At 40.3% G+C, this 15,141-nt stretch overlaps 1 protein-coding gene across 1 annotated transcript in view; it reads left to right on the top strand.

Moving 5' to 3' along the window:
• GCN1 (GCN1 activator of EIF2AK4) overlaps positions 1–9,871 on the top strand; it is a 59,669-nt gene extending 49,798 nt beyond the window's left edge. The window contains exons 54-58 of the mRNA XM_065417624.1: positions 1,287–1,383; positions 2,474–2,622; positions 3,494–3,601; positions 5,846–6,064; positions 9,191–9,871. Of these exons, the coding sequence (XP_065273696.1) occupies positions 1,287–1,383; positions 2,474–2,622; positions 3,494–3,601; positions 5,846–6,064; positions 9,191–9,316 (699 nt within the window). The 3' untranslated portion in view covers positions 9,317–9,871. The remainder of the gene's footprint in view (positions 1–1,286; positions 1,384–2,473; positions 2,623–3,493; positions 3,602–5,845; positions 6,065–9,190) is intronic.
• Positions 9,872–15,141: the final 5,270 nt, after the last annotated feature.

Genomic DNA, 15,141 nt, shown 5'->3' with positions numbered 1-15,141 from the left:
CTCGTGGGGGATGTCTCATGCACACTGTTTGTTTTTTAATTTAAACTCTGAGCTTTCTAACAGAATTGTTTCCTAAAATAACTTCCTGGAGGAGTTACTAATAATACACTGGAAAGAGAGCTTATATAAAAGCAGGCTGAAGCTATGCATTGCTAACTAAACTGAATTTAATCTGTAAAACTGAAATCGCTTCAACACCTTACAGTATGTTGACTGAGAAGCAAATTTTATCCAAGAATAAAATACTTCCCTAGTCAATCTATTGTAACTCTTAAATTTTGTGAAATTAGTGTTTCCTTGGTGAGGAGTGGAAGGTCAAACACACAAAGAAACCAACATATTTGTTTAGGCAGCTAAGAACTACTCACTTACCATCAGCCGAAAGTAGGAAATATACCAGCTGCACTGTAAAAGCATATGTCTCAGTCAGTATAGATAACCTCAGTTTGGTAATGCATTTCCCTTTTTTTGGAGGGGTTACATTCTTACTGACAAAGAAATTATCCAGTTTTAAAGAGGCATGTTCTGCATATGGCAGATTGCAACACTGACTCTGGAACCAACATAATATTGCACCCAAGATCAAAATTCACATTCTGTAGTGACTGCCCCCTTACTCTACATCTGTAAAACACAGGTTGCTGGCATATCAGAGATGGAAAAATTCTCATTGCAATGTAAATATCATAGAATCCTAGACTATCAGGGTTGGAAGGGACCTCAGGAGGTCATCTAGTCGAACCCCCTGCTCAAAGCAGGACCAATCCAATCACTGTGTGGAGAACTGCAATGGCAAACTCATCATTTTGGCAAGCTAAAGTAACAAACTGGTGCTAAAAGTTTTGAAGCAGGCCATCTTCACTAGCAAGAGGGTATTTTGCAGGCAGACAGCAGGCACCACTGCTCCGTTTCTCAGCCTGTAAATCAAGAACTTGACCTTTCCATGTCCACAAAAGGCCCTCTTAAATGACAAAAGTGAAAGCAAATGTGTTTTCCATGTGTATAACTCAATGCTTACGTCCAGTCAGTACTGTAGTGCTATATTGTGCCCTGAGCTGACCATTTTGGCTGTGGGCTTGATTTTGAATTCTACTGCAGTGTACAAGAAAACTTGGAGCTGACTGAAATCAACAAATGGTGGGAGTGGGGAGCTGGTTGTGAAATCTTCATTTTCCTTTGTGTTTTTGTTTCAGAGCTTCTTTTGTCACTTGGCCTTCTCAATGGAAATTGTCTCTGTGTATCAAACTCTTCTAATCTTTGCCTTTCTCCCCCCCTTTCCTTTTTAGGATGCTACCCGCATGGCGTCAGCTGGCTGTCTAGCAGAGCTGTGTGCATTTCTGTCAGAAGAGGAGCTCAGCACTGTTCTGCAGCAACACTTACTGGGTATGTCTAGCAGATAGTTATAAATGTGTTCTGAAATAAATAGGGTGTTTTATTAATTATGAAATCTTAAACTGTGGAGCAGACCCTGAGTTCTATAGAATAGCACTTTCAGCCACTGGTCCCAGAGGCTTTCCTGACTTGTGTTCTAGATTCTTAATGTTGGGCCTCTATTGCACATTCCTCTGCTAGTCTCCCATTCATTAGTGTGTACTCTCATCCGCAGTGGAGCCTTGGATTACTCCTGTAATTGAGGCAGCCAATGCTCCATTACCCAGAGGGCATGCAGAGTCGAATTGGGGATACGTAGAACATGCAGAGTTGAATGGAGAAGCTATAGGCACTAACAGATACAGCTGAGGTCTTAGTGTAACAGACTGATACAGCAGACCAAAAAGGTTAGAAACCCGTGTACTGTAAAAATACGTTTTTATAGAAAGTTTTGAAACCGCTGCCATTTTTTGTGTCGTTTGGCTGTAACATTGAAAGATCATGGACTTCTAATGCCCTAAGACTTCGAACTGCTCTTGGCGAATTAACTCCGTTGTCCTGCTTTCTGGCAAAAATGTTAATTCTCCAGGAACGGTTAGTGGTTTGGGGGCATTACTATAGCATTCCACTCTGTGGAGTTAAAATGGGAATCTAGTGATTGGTTGCTATGAATCTATGAATTCCGGCAAATGTGTTTATTTCATTGAAGAGACGTAGCTTCACTAGTGATGACAAGATCCTTCACATTTTTAAATTGTTACGTCAGAAAATAATACCTGATTGAGATCATCAGAGGCAATGGGATGAGCATGGGGCTGGGAACCAGGAATTGCTAAATTTAATCCCAGCTATGCCACAAACTCATTTTATAGCCTTAAAATAAGTCACTTATTTGTTCCAGTTTCCATAGCTGCAGAATGGGTCTCACATGATAGAGGTGTTGGGTTTAATGTTAATGTTTTGCATAGAGCTCTCTGAGCAACGTATTATTGAAGTGTTTGTTTATTTTTATGAAAACAGAGATGAACGTCAGCCTGACAAAACTCATTTATATCAGGTATACTCGGTAGCAAGGCTCAATATTGCTCTCTCCCTCTTGCAGCGGATGTCTCTGGGATTGATTGGATGGTGAGGCATGGACAGAGCCTTGCACTGTCTGTGGCTATCAAGGTAGCTCCCAGCAGACTATGTGCCCCCAAATACTGTAACAGCGTTCAGGAGAGGATCCTGAGCAACGCCACAGCAGACAGGGTAAGCACTATCTGGAGGCCATCCAGAGCATTTCCCAAGAGCTCTGTCTGTTGCACTGTAAACAGTTTAAAGCTTTGCAGCCTCTCAGTGCTACCCGGTAAAACTGGGACAACCCTCAAGCACACTCTGAAGAATGTACCATGAACAGAGAGACAGTTCTGCACTTGAGCTCGGAGATTATTCTGATTCTCATCTGATTTCCACTGTCCCTGGAAGTGGTTGGTGTGTGTGTGTGTGTGTGTGTGTGTGTGTGTGTGTGTAAGTTGTTGAAAGTGTTCCCGATTTCACACTACTGCAGTTCGTTTATGTGCTGAACCCAGAGCATGTTTGGAAAGCACTTCAAATACAAGCTCATTCCTCTTTCCTCCCAACGTACTGGAGTGAAAGTTGTTTACATTGCTGAAGCAGTTTTCAGCATGAACACACAACTGTCTGATTCTCCTATGATAAGTGCTCAACTTAGGGCTAGCGTTACTAGGGAATGAGGGGCTCTTTCTTATTATGAAGAAGGTCTGTATGTAGGCTGACCATCATGGTGTGGCTAATGAATACTCAGGAAAGATAAAGTAATAGTTGTGCATATTTAGCTTTGAGAGGCAGTGTAATCCTTAGCGATGGGACTCCGGATATATGGTTTCTATTCTCTGCTTTTCTACTGATTTGTGGGATCTTGGGCAAGTCATTTGACCTATCTGTGCCTCTGTTTCCCCTCCTTTCATTTATCTGTCTTGTCTGTTAGATTGTAAGCTCGTCAAGGCAGGGACTCTCTCTTACTCTGTGCGTGTACAGTACCTAGCACACTGAGGCCTCTACACACTACTGTAATAATTATAATAATAACGAAAGTGCCCTGGTTCTCTTTGTGCTGCAGATCCCCATTGCAGCTAGTGGTATCAGAGGAATGGGCTTTCTTATGAAATACCACATAGAAACAGAAGGAGGAAATCTGCCTCCCAAACTCGCCAACCTCTTTATTAAGGTGAGCCTAGGAATGTCTCATTTAAGTTTTGTGCTAACTGAACTATTCTACAATGACCTTAACCAATGGAATGTGGCCTGTATTTGGGTCAGCTGCAGAGGGTCATTGGCCAGTTGATGGCTTGGTCAATAAAATCTCAGTACTAGTTGTAACAGAAAGTGAAAGCAGTAAACTTGGACATCTTGTATTTTGAATCTATGAACCCTGGGGTGCTTGAGGATCTAGATTTGTCTGCAACAAAGTACAAACAAAATGTTTTTTGATATTTTTAGAAGCCTTTGAATGTTCAGATACAGTTAACACCACAAAAAAGAAAGCGGCTTTACATTCAAACCTTAGCCTACCTGGTTATGCTTTTACTAGTGCAGATAGATAGCAGGTACATAATATACATGTTGCAATAATGGTGACTTATAAAGGAATAAGTAAAAGAAAAATTGAGCTTTTGTAATTTTTTGCTGCTGCTTGCTGTATGAGGAAGACTTGAAAGTGCTTCCCCCACCCCCTTTAAATATTTCTGCCTTTTTACCTTGAAAATATCCAGAATGTCAATTCTCTCCTTCCCTGGTTTTGCTGCAGCACTTCCCATGTTTTGCAGCTTTCGCCTCATTCTTATTAGAGAGGCTGGGATGCTAACAAAGATGTATTTTCTCCACAATGTTAGTCACTGAAATTAAATAAATACTAACAAAAAAAACTCAAGCAAACCAGAGTTTTAAAAAGTCTAAAAATCCCTTTCACTCTGTTACTCTGGTTTCAGTTTCTTAACGTGTCACCTTTTTACCAGGATAGACAGGAGCTGACTTTCTAATGTGAAAACCAAGTAGAAGCCCTCTTGTCCCTTTTTCATTGGAAAAAAACCCTCTCAGGACTTCTTTATACAACATAAAGAAGCAAAAAATGAAAAAAAGACACAAGACCAATTGTTTTCTTTGCCAGTCACCTTTAATTGGCAATAAAAGCATTTATTTTTGTTTTCAGTGTTTATTTTTTTCTTTTAATTTAAAAACACTGAAGCACATGATTAGGGCTCTACCAAATTCCCGGTCTATTTTGGTCAATTTCATGGTCATAGGATTTTAAAAATCATAAGTTTCATGATTTCAGCTATTTAAATCTGAAATTTCATGATGTTGTAATTGTAGGGGTCCTGATCCAAGAAAGACTTGTCAGGGGGTCACAAGGTTATTGTAGTAGGGTCGCGGTACTGCTACCCTTACTTCTGCGCTGCTGCTGGCGGGGCGCCGCCTTCAGAGCTGGACGCCTGGCCAACAGCCGCCGCTCTCCGGCCACCCAGCTCTGACGGCAGCGCAGAAGTAAGTGGCAATACCACAACCCGCCTAAAATAACCTTGTGACCCCCCTGCAACTCTCTTTTGGGTCAGGACCCCCAATTTGAGAAATGCTGGTCTCTTCTGTGAAATCTGTATAGTATCCGGTAAATGCACACAAAAGACCAGATTTCACAGGGGAAGACCAGATTTCACGGTCCAGTTTTTCATGGCTGTGAATTTGGTAGGACCCTACACATGATACAGAGCACAGTGGCTTCAAAGCAGCTCCTGTTATGTGAAAGCATATCAGAAAGTACTAGACATCCAACATTTGTAGCCCTTACATTTAATTTATATGACATATTACCGAGTACTGTGGTATAAATGTGCTGTTAATACACATGAATATTGTGATTAAAAGCAGTGTGGTGCACAGTAAATCATAAATTGGTTAAGGTTAAAAAGAACAGAAGGGCCAAGTTCATATTAAAAATTAGAGGTTGTAAAACTCATTTAAAAAAGGCAAAGGTGTCCCATAGCCACTGCTCTGACATGTCAGGTTTCAGCCTCTCCCAGGCTTTTATTGGAAAATGAAAACGACCAAAAAGAGGACATTTAATGGAAACACTAAAACTCTCCACGGTTGCTGTGCTAGTGGTCATTGTTGTTTCCTGAAATAGCTGCAGGGAAACCACGTGACCTGCAGACAACCGCAAGCTGCAAAACTTTTCTTTTAAAAAGGTGTATTGTTGTCAAGTTACAATCCTGACTTATTCTCATTTAACAGTTTGCGTAAACTTGTTGATAGATAATGAAAAACAGAAATGTATGTGGTGAGAATGAGGAGCATCTGCAGTTCTATCAGTGCTTGTATTCGTTAGTTTAGTTTCCCTATCAAAAAGGTAAATTGGCACTCTGAAAATTTGCCTGTGCTGTATCTGAAATTAAGGACGTCTTTGTGTCTCATTCAGTGTCTCCAGAATCCATCCAGTGACATCAAGTTAATTGCAGAAAAGATGATCTGGTGGGCGAATAAAAATCACCTCCCATCTATGGATCCGCAGACAATTAAACCAATTCTCAAAGCACTTCTGGACAATACAAAAGACAAAAACACCAGTGTGAGGGCCTACAGTGACCAAGCCATAGTTAACCTCCTGAAGATGAGAGAGGGCGAAGAAGTGCTTCAGGTATAAACAAGAAACACTTTGCTACCTAGTGGAAGGCCATATCATCGTGCTGTCTTGCATACGAGTAACCTTAAATATTGTTGTGGGTGGAGCCTTTTATCTTTGAATATATAAATGAGTATCTTGCAGTATAAAATATTACAAATGATGGGTGGGGGGGGGCGGAATGGGGACTGTTTTGTGGGTTAGCATCTAATTCTTCATCCTAGATCAATATTCTCATGCAAACTTCCATATTTCTCCACTTGGCTATCTTGGGTATACATGGTTACAATGCGGTAATATGTATTACTAAAATGCATCAAGCTAACTCCCCCTCTGTAGCCAACAATTAATAGCCATATCTTCAGAATGCTATGAGCCTTTGCCATGCTGTTGATTATAATAAGGGTCCTCGGTATATGAACATATTTCTGTAGTAGTTGCACTATGGGCTGTTGTAGGGTGGATGAAATACTCCTTTGCATGTCAATGTCCAGAATTCTTTTCCAGCTCTAAGCTATTTTTATTTAGTGCTTATGTCTGAATTTGTGGAACCAGCTGAAATGCTTTGATGTGCTTGTAAGAGTGTAAGAATTTTCTTTTGTGTTTTCTCTTGTTTGAAATTCATAGACTTTAAGGCCAGAAGAGATCATCATAATAATTTAGTCCAGTGGTCCCCAAACTTTTGAGGGTCACCCCCCCACACACACACACCTCGTCGGGGCTGGGAGCTGGACCGTGGCTGGGGGGGGGAGGGTTGGAGGGATGCAGATGGGTAAGGGGACTGAGGCTGGGGCCGGAGCGGAGCCGTGGCCAAGGCTGGGGGTGGGACCAGAGCAGAGCTGAGGGTGGGGAGCGGCTGGGTGGTGCTCCCTCCCTGCCCCCCATGGGGGCTGGCTCAGGCCCCCCTGGACATTCCTCCGCTCCACCATTTACTCTAATTCAAACCAGCCAGTGACCTGTGTCCGATGCTGCAGAGGAAGGCGAAAAACACCTAGAGTCTCTGCCAGTATGACCTGGGAGAAAATTCCTTCCTATCCCCAAATATGATGATCAGAGCACGTGGGTGAGACCCACCAGCTAGCCCCTGGGGAAAGAATTCTCTGTAGTAACTCAGAGCCCTCCCCATCTAGTGTCCCATCTCTGGCAATTGAGGATATTTGCTACTAGCAGTCACAGATGGACCATGTACCATTGTAGGCAGTTTCATCATACCATCCCCTCCATAAACTTATCAAGCTCAGTCTTGAAACCAATTAGGTTTTTTTTTTTGTCCCCTCTTCTTGCCTTGGAAGGCTGTTCCAAAACTTCACTCCTCTGATGGTTAGAAACTTGGTCTGATTTCTAGCCTAAATTGTTGGTAGCCAGTTTATATCCATTTGTTCTTGCATCAACATTGGCACCTAACTTAAATAACTCCTCTACCTCCCTGGTGTTTATGCCTCTGCTGTAGATATAGAGAGCCTCCCCTCAGCCTTCCTTTGGTTAAGCTAAACAAGCCCAACTCCTTAAGTCTCCTCTTGTTAGCTAGGTTCTCCTTTCCTCTGATCATACTAGTAGCCCTTCTCTACACCTGTTCCAGTTTGAATTCATCTTTCTTAAACATGGGAGACCAGAATTGCACATAGTATTCCAGATGAGGTCTCACCAGTACCCTTGTCCAATGATACTTCCTGGAAATACATCTGATGCATCCTAGGACTGCATTGGCCTTTTTCACGGCTGCATCACATTGGCAGCACATAGTCATCCTTTGATCAACCAATACACCCAGGTCTTCCTCCTCCTCTGTCACTTCCAATGCATCCCCAGTTTATAGCAAAAATTCTTGTTGTTGGCCCCTAAATGCATGACTTTGCACTATTAAATTTAATCCCATTTCTATTACTCCAGTTTTCAAAGTCATCCAAATCTTCTTATATAATATTCCAGGCGTCCTCTGTATTGACAATACATCCCAACTTTTTGTCATCCGCAAATTTATTAGTACACTCCCACTTTTTGTGCCAAGGTCATTAATGAAAATGTGAAATAAGATTGGTCCCAAGACTGGTCCCTGAGAATCTCCACTAGTAACCTCCCTCCAGTCTGACAATTCACCTTTCAGCATGACCCCCTGTAGTCTTCTCTTTAACCAGTTCCTTACCTATCTTTTAATTCTTTTTTAATCTCCATCTTCTCCAATTTAACTAATAATTTCTCATGTGGAACTGTATCAAATGCCTTACTGAAATCCAGATAGATTAGATCTGTATTTCCTTTGTCTAGAAAAATGGTTATCTTATCAAAGAAAGAGATCAGGGTAGTCTGGCACAATCTACCTTTTGTAAAACCATGTTGTATTTTATCCCAATTTCCATTTACCTGTATGTCCTTAATAGGGTGACCAGATGTCCCGATTTTATAGGGACAGTCCTGATATTTGGGGCTTTTTCTTATATAGGCTCCTATTACCCCCCTCACCCGTCCTGATTTTTCACACTTGCTATCTGGTCACCCTAGTCCTTAACTAATTTCTCTTTCAAAATTTGTTCTAAGAACTTGCATACAATTGAAGTCAAATTAATGGGCCTGTAGTTTCCTAGAGCACTTTTTTGTTCTTTCTTAAATTATACAATATTCAATTGCAAAGGACTTTGTGTCCAGTGGTATTCTCATCTGTTCATATTAAACTTAACCAAAAGAATTTGTGGCAATGTTGAGTATTTCCAAAACAGGTTTTATTTAGTCTGTAACCCTGAATCTTGCTCTCCATACCAAGGATATCGTTAAACTCTGAACTCTAATCCTAAAGGTAAAAAAATTAAAAATGCACACCCTGTTTAATTATAAAGAGGTAGAACCTTGAATGCAAGAAGCTAGACAGATCAGTTATATATGAAAAGCAAGATTTTTATGTTTGACTCATAACTGAATTTTATTCATTAGATCTGTTTGGGAGAAGAATTACAAGAGTTTTCTTCAATACAGCTGTAAATCTGGGTATAAATTTAGCCAGTGTTTCTCTTTATGTTCTGACACATACCCTGTAAGATACTGAATTTTTTTAATGCTTTTTTTTGGCATAGAATAAAATAGATAAGGGATAATTTAGCATTAGGAGTGAATGCTTTTATTGGTATTATCTTCTTCCTCTTTCCACAGTCTGTCTCCAAGATCCTAGATACTGCCAGTCTGGAACTGCTGAATGAGAGCTGCAGGAGATCTCTGAAGAAGCTGGCCAGCCAGGCTGATTCTGTTGAACAGATTGATGACACTATATTGACGTGATATTTAAGATCCCGAAGAAAAGAAAACACTGAACCAACGGCTGCATCAGCATTTCAACTCAAAAACCAATGTTAAATGTTTTCATTTTTGAAAATATATTAATTCTGATGGGGGCTTATGAAAAGGCTCCCAAAGAGTATTTTAATAACAAAAATATACCAGAGTAGCCTTAATTAGACCTACATTCACTAAAAATTGAAAATTTGGTCCCCTTTTTGAAACCGAATGTGCAAGAGACCAATCAGTATCAGTTAATTGTAGCTGATTGTGAGGTGTGTCTTGAGCATCAAGCCTGTGCGTGAAACCCGTTTCCTTCTCAGAAATGTGTAAAAGCTCTAGGAAAGGAGCTAACGCTGGTCTTTTCCACAGATCTTGTGCAGAGGAAATAGAAATCTGTGAGAGTTAAAACTTAATGTTTTTGTGTACTAACTTGCGGCTTGTGATGGTTCTGAAGACTGAAAATCCCTGTAAAACTACTATTTAAAATAGCCTTAGAAATTTCAAATGCAAAAGGGGGATTAAATGCAGATTGTTTGAAGATGGCACGTTTAATAAAGGCTTTGAATTTAATCTTGATGATGAAAGCACTTTTCTTTCTACAAAACTATATTGTTTAAATGTAGAGCCATCTTATGCCGGGTATATGGGAAAAGTTTTCCTATGATGTGTTTACTTTTTGATCCATTTTTTCAAGAGATATTTGGAGTACTCATTTTTTGTGTACATAACATTGCAATGAACAAAAGACCTTTCCAATATTGAAATAAGCTGGGGGGCTTCCAACCAAGGCAAGACTAACACAATTTAAAAAAAAAACCTGACAAGGATTGATTCCAACTCAATAACTACATTCCCTAACTCCCACAATTCTGTCGGTCAATGGCATCTTGAACATACCATCTTCGGTTGCCCAACTGTTGAACATAACAGGCCTCCACTTTTGTGACCTTTAACACTTCATAGTGAATTAAGATTAGTACTAGTCTTAACAAGATTGGGTTTTTTTGTCATTTTTCTGGTCATTGAGCTCTGTTGATCTCACAGAGTTATTTATCTGGCAAGACCACTTCAAGGTTTTATAGTTCACCGATACTATTGGGCCCCATATACAGAGAGACATCAGAAAGCTCTGGTAGCAGAAAGCTGAGGTATTTTTTGGAAGGTAAAGTGAGATTTTTGTGTTCTCTAAGATTGTTAAACAAACCATATCTATTTTATCAGATAAAAAACTGGCGAAGCCTAAGAAATGCAGAACACTAATAATTTTTATTTGAAATATGAAAAGAGACTGCTTTGACTCCTCAAAAAGCAATGAAATTTACGGGCTCAAATCAGGATGAAGGGAGAAGTGTGTTTAGTCCCATACATTGAAGTTATTTATCTGAGCATACAATCTGGAGTAATCCCATGGGGTTATTAATGCTGATCTTCTGTAGCTGCCATGATGATGGGAGTAAGTAGGAAAGGGCTTGATCTGGGCCATACCAATACTGAAACTTAATCAGAAATTAAAAACAGATACTCAAAGAGAAAGAAATATCCTCTAGGGTGGCCTTTTTGGAGGGTTGGGTTTTTCTGTTCATGAGTGTATTGCTTCAAAATCTGACAAAATGATCTTACTCTCCCCTCAAGTGTCCATAATATGATTTGTGATCCTGCAAAATGAGATGTGTGCTATGTAATTTAATTATCTGACTCACCTATGGTGACTTTATTCTATATCCTGTTTCTACTTTGTTTTGGTAAAAGTTGGTGAATTGTATGTTTCTCGAATGAACAGAAATTTAATGGACAAGACTAAACATTAACATAGTCATAAAAGGGTGAAATTCACCCTAGTGCTGTGAAGGGCCTAAGTGATAAGGTCTTTTGCAGGCTCACTGCTTTAGAGTGAATTTCACCCATTATGCATGGAGTTGTATTTTGTTAGAAGATGTCATGCACTGAAACAGACTTTAAAAAGTTAATATCATCCAAAAGGTACAAAACAGCAGACAGCAAACGATGGATGTACTGAAAGTGCACCTATGTCATTATAGTAGAGAGGCAGAAAAGGGAGGAGAATGCAGCAGATTCCCTTAAGAAGGGTTGTTAGATCATTCAGTAATTGAGGGCACTGGTCCTACACACAAACCATGCATACTCTCTTCATGATTTATAAGTTAGTCTCCACTTGCAAAAACAACTGAAAGAAAATTATACTTATTTAAAAATTACTGTTGCCACATGAGTAAAAGTTGGACATGGTCAATGAAGAACAGCTATGAATATTCTCATTAAGTTGTAGCTTGTAAATTAAGGGATACAATTTTTATTGGCTGAATTAAATATTAAATTTTAAAGCCACTACACACACTTTTCACCGTGTATAGTGTCAAGTGAAAAAATATGGTGAATGACTACAGTCTCATTTCAGGAAAGAATATATATATATATTCAACTGTGTTTTTAAGAAGATTAAGGCAACTTTCAATATTTGATTCAACTATTTAAAACAAAGTTTAAAGCTGGCTTTAGTGATCTTGATTTGTGTTTCTGACTGTGTATAATATATTGTGATGAATAAACAGATAATGTATAGTCAACCAGAAATAAAAATACACTCTCAAATTTTACTATAACACACAAATTAAACCTGATCAGTGAGTAAACCTGATGTGAACTGGAGATGAGAGAACCATTTATTTCACATCAGACTTAGATGTCTTGCAAAAATCAGTCTTCAATGGAAGAGAAGATATTCCTACCACTGATTAAACTAACAGCCTTGAACTGCCAAGTTACTGTCACTTAGTGGCAGCTGAACTATATGCAGATCAAGACAAGCACACAGGAATGTATGGGAGAGATGTTTAAACTTGCAAGATACTTAATCTTTCTTCAATGGAAAAAAGAAAAAAAGTGGTGATAGTGTGAAATCTTCAAATGTTTGGATTTCTAAATAATTGAGTCTCATTTTATGGAAAAGCTGTTCTGTAAAACTGATACTGTTGTGAAATGTCTGTGTTGCAGTAGTAATGGTATTAACAAGCCCCAAGCATTCAAAATTATGAGGCAGGCTCTATGAGATTAAAAATAAATAAATTTGGGAGGCTTTATTTGCCTCTTGGTGTTTGAGCATTTGGGATGTATGTTGGTCATGTTTTCAAGCTTTTCTCCACAACCATAAGGTCTTGAAATTTAATTTAAAATAATTAAAGCTGAGATTCTCAAGACTCTGGGAACTGGGGCTTTACGAAAAACTCCAAATAGGGCAAAATTTGTAATTATAATTACAAGCATTGATGACACTGCTAAAGAGAAATATACAGTGGGAGCGGTTTTTATGTGCCAAAAACCTTCACTACTGGAGCTGCCTTTCTGGTTCTTGATGGGCATGGTTAATCCAGAAGTCCTTTCCAGAGTAATTGATTAACTGCATACAAATAGGAAAATACTGGCAGTGCCATTATAATATCTGTCTCATATAGGTGATAGGAAAAGAATCCTAAAGGTGCAATGTATAATAAAAGCAACAAGATTCTGATCCTTCATGATCTGAGCCGCTTCATACTAGTGTGATAGAAGAAATTTAAACCTCTCAAGTGAGCATTTTGAGAAGCAAGCATAGAAACAGCTATATTTTCAGTAAACATGTCATTTGTAGAAACATCTTATTGATCTGATTTCAGAGATATTGAAATCAGTGGGAACTGCAGGTGCTCAGCACCTCTACAAATCAGATCATGTTTCTTTTAGGCCATTAAGTGTGGTATGGTCCTACTACAAAAAAATCCTCAAAGGTAATACAATCCTGTTCCCTAAGTGACACAAGTAGAAGACTGATTCAACTATATTCTGTTTCTCACAAATGTTATGAGTCATACCATTTTTCAGTTTAATTCTTGTTTGCCAGGCCCTCTATCTCTTGTCAAGCTGTAGACACTTACAACCCATGTGTCACTGAGAGGTTTTTTTCAGTGCTAATTATACTTGTTCCAATTTTAAATAGTATACATAAGTAATGTACTTGTGAGGGTTAATAAATTGTAAACATGGTTAAATCCAGTAAAATCAGCTCAGTTTATTGAAATACTAACTTGTGTCAATATTTTGGCTTGAATCTGTGCTAAACAAAATTTGACATTCCTGTAATTGCTTTGAAGACACATGCAGTACCTAGGACATTGGTTGTAGCTGTTTCTTCATCTCCTGCTAGTGCATCTTTGCAGTGTACACCTAAAAATCTAGAAGTGAAAAAAATCCGGAATAAATGCTAAGCCAAGACACAGACTCATAGACTTTAAGGTCTGACGGGACCATCGTGATCATCTAGTCTGCCCTCTTGCACATTCCAGGCCACAGAATCTCACCCATTCACTCTTATAATAGACCCCTAACCTCTGGCTGAGTTACTGAAGTTCTCAAATCATGATTTGAAGACTTCAAGTTACAAGGAATCCACCATTAACACTAGTTTTAGCTCTAACACCAACAAGAACAATATTTCTATAGAAAAGTAACTTGGGAAAATACTGTTAAAGCTAAGGCTTCTGTGAATAATTTTTAAATTTTTGTTAGGCTTTGTCAGTTCTCTGTCCCAGCTCTACCTGAAAGTTTTAGGGCATGTGTGAACCTTACTTTGCAATTGCAATAGTCACGACAAGTGTGCTCATACAGAAGCCTTATTGTGAGTTACACTAGCAGAAAAGACAGAATACCCCAGTGACCTGCGTCTCTGAAAAAAGACTGCAGGACAGATGGAACTCCGTCTTGTATACCTCTCCATGGAAGATGGATGACTCATTGTACAGCTGCATACAAAAAAATGACAGCTGTCAGCCTTATTGGACCATATCTCCATATAAGAGTAGGCATAGCCTTGCACTTTACCATAGGCCCCACCTGTTTAGCAAAAAGAGCAGCAGTCCCTGGGCTCCACCTGCATATTGGATTATTGCAGAGGTGGGTCTTCTTCATGCTCAGTGGATTTCAGCTGTAGATTTCAGTTTATGGAAAATGAGGTATCCGCAGGCATAGTTGCAGAGCTATGCAGGAGCCAGGCGTTGTCTCAACTGCACAGGGATGTATCTTTCTATTAAGAATGAGAACTTCATTCCAGAGCTGCCAGGGACCCCTTCACCGTATGACACATGAGGGCATTCCAGAAGCTGTCGGGGGCTACGCTGCCTGAGAGAGAAGGGTAGGAGCAGGCTTTGGTGTGGCCTGCCTGGGAGGGAGGCTATTCCAGCATATGGAACGCAATGGCAGCTGCAGGGCTGCCAACTCTTTCAATAGTTGGTGTGTCTTTTCTTAAATCCTCAGCTCCTGGAGTCATGTGACTGGTACTCTCAGCCCTCATGGCTGCTTGAAAACATGACCCCCCCCCAGGCTGGGAAGCCAGATGGCAAATAGAGCCCAACATTCAGTGTTGTTAAAAATCCCACCGTTTTTTAGCCTCTCTCATGTTTGACTGGGGCCCTGTCTCGAGGCCGGGTGAGGCAGGTGGGAGCCATGGGCCTTGCCCTCTGCAACCTGTCATTGGGCTGCCCACGCATGCATCAGAGCGGAGGGGTCCTTTGGGGTGGCTCCCTGCTCTGAGGCAAAGACGGGTAGGGGCCCTGGCCCAGCAGGTCCAAGGGCTGGGGGCCTGTCTGAGGAAGACAGAGGGATTCCTGGGGGGGGGGCATTATCCCCTGACTGTGAAATGGGCGCCAAAACTACTGAGGGGACTTGCGCCCCTCACTACACATGCGCAGGAACACAGCGGCGTCGGGCGTCAGAAAGCGCATGCGCCCCATAGCCCCTCGCTAGCCTCGGAGTGACACGGGCGTAAGCGCACAGGT

The sequence above is a fragment of the Emys orbicularis genome, chromosome 16, assembly GCF_028017835.1.
Source record: "Emys orbicularis isolate rEmyOrb1 chromosome 16, rEmyOrb1.hap1, whole genome shotgun sequence".
Taxonomy (NCBI): domain Eukaryota; kingdom Metazoa; phylum Chordata; order Testudines; family Emydidae; genus Emys; species Emys orbicularis.
The sequence above is the reverse complement of the archived record's forward strand: the minus strand, read 5'-3'. Positions and strand labels throughout refer to the sequence as shown.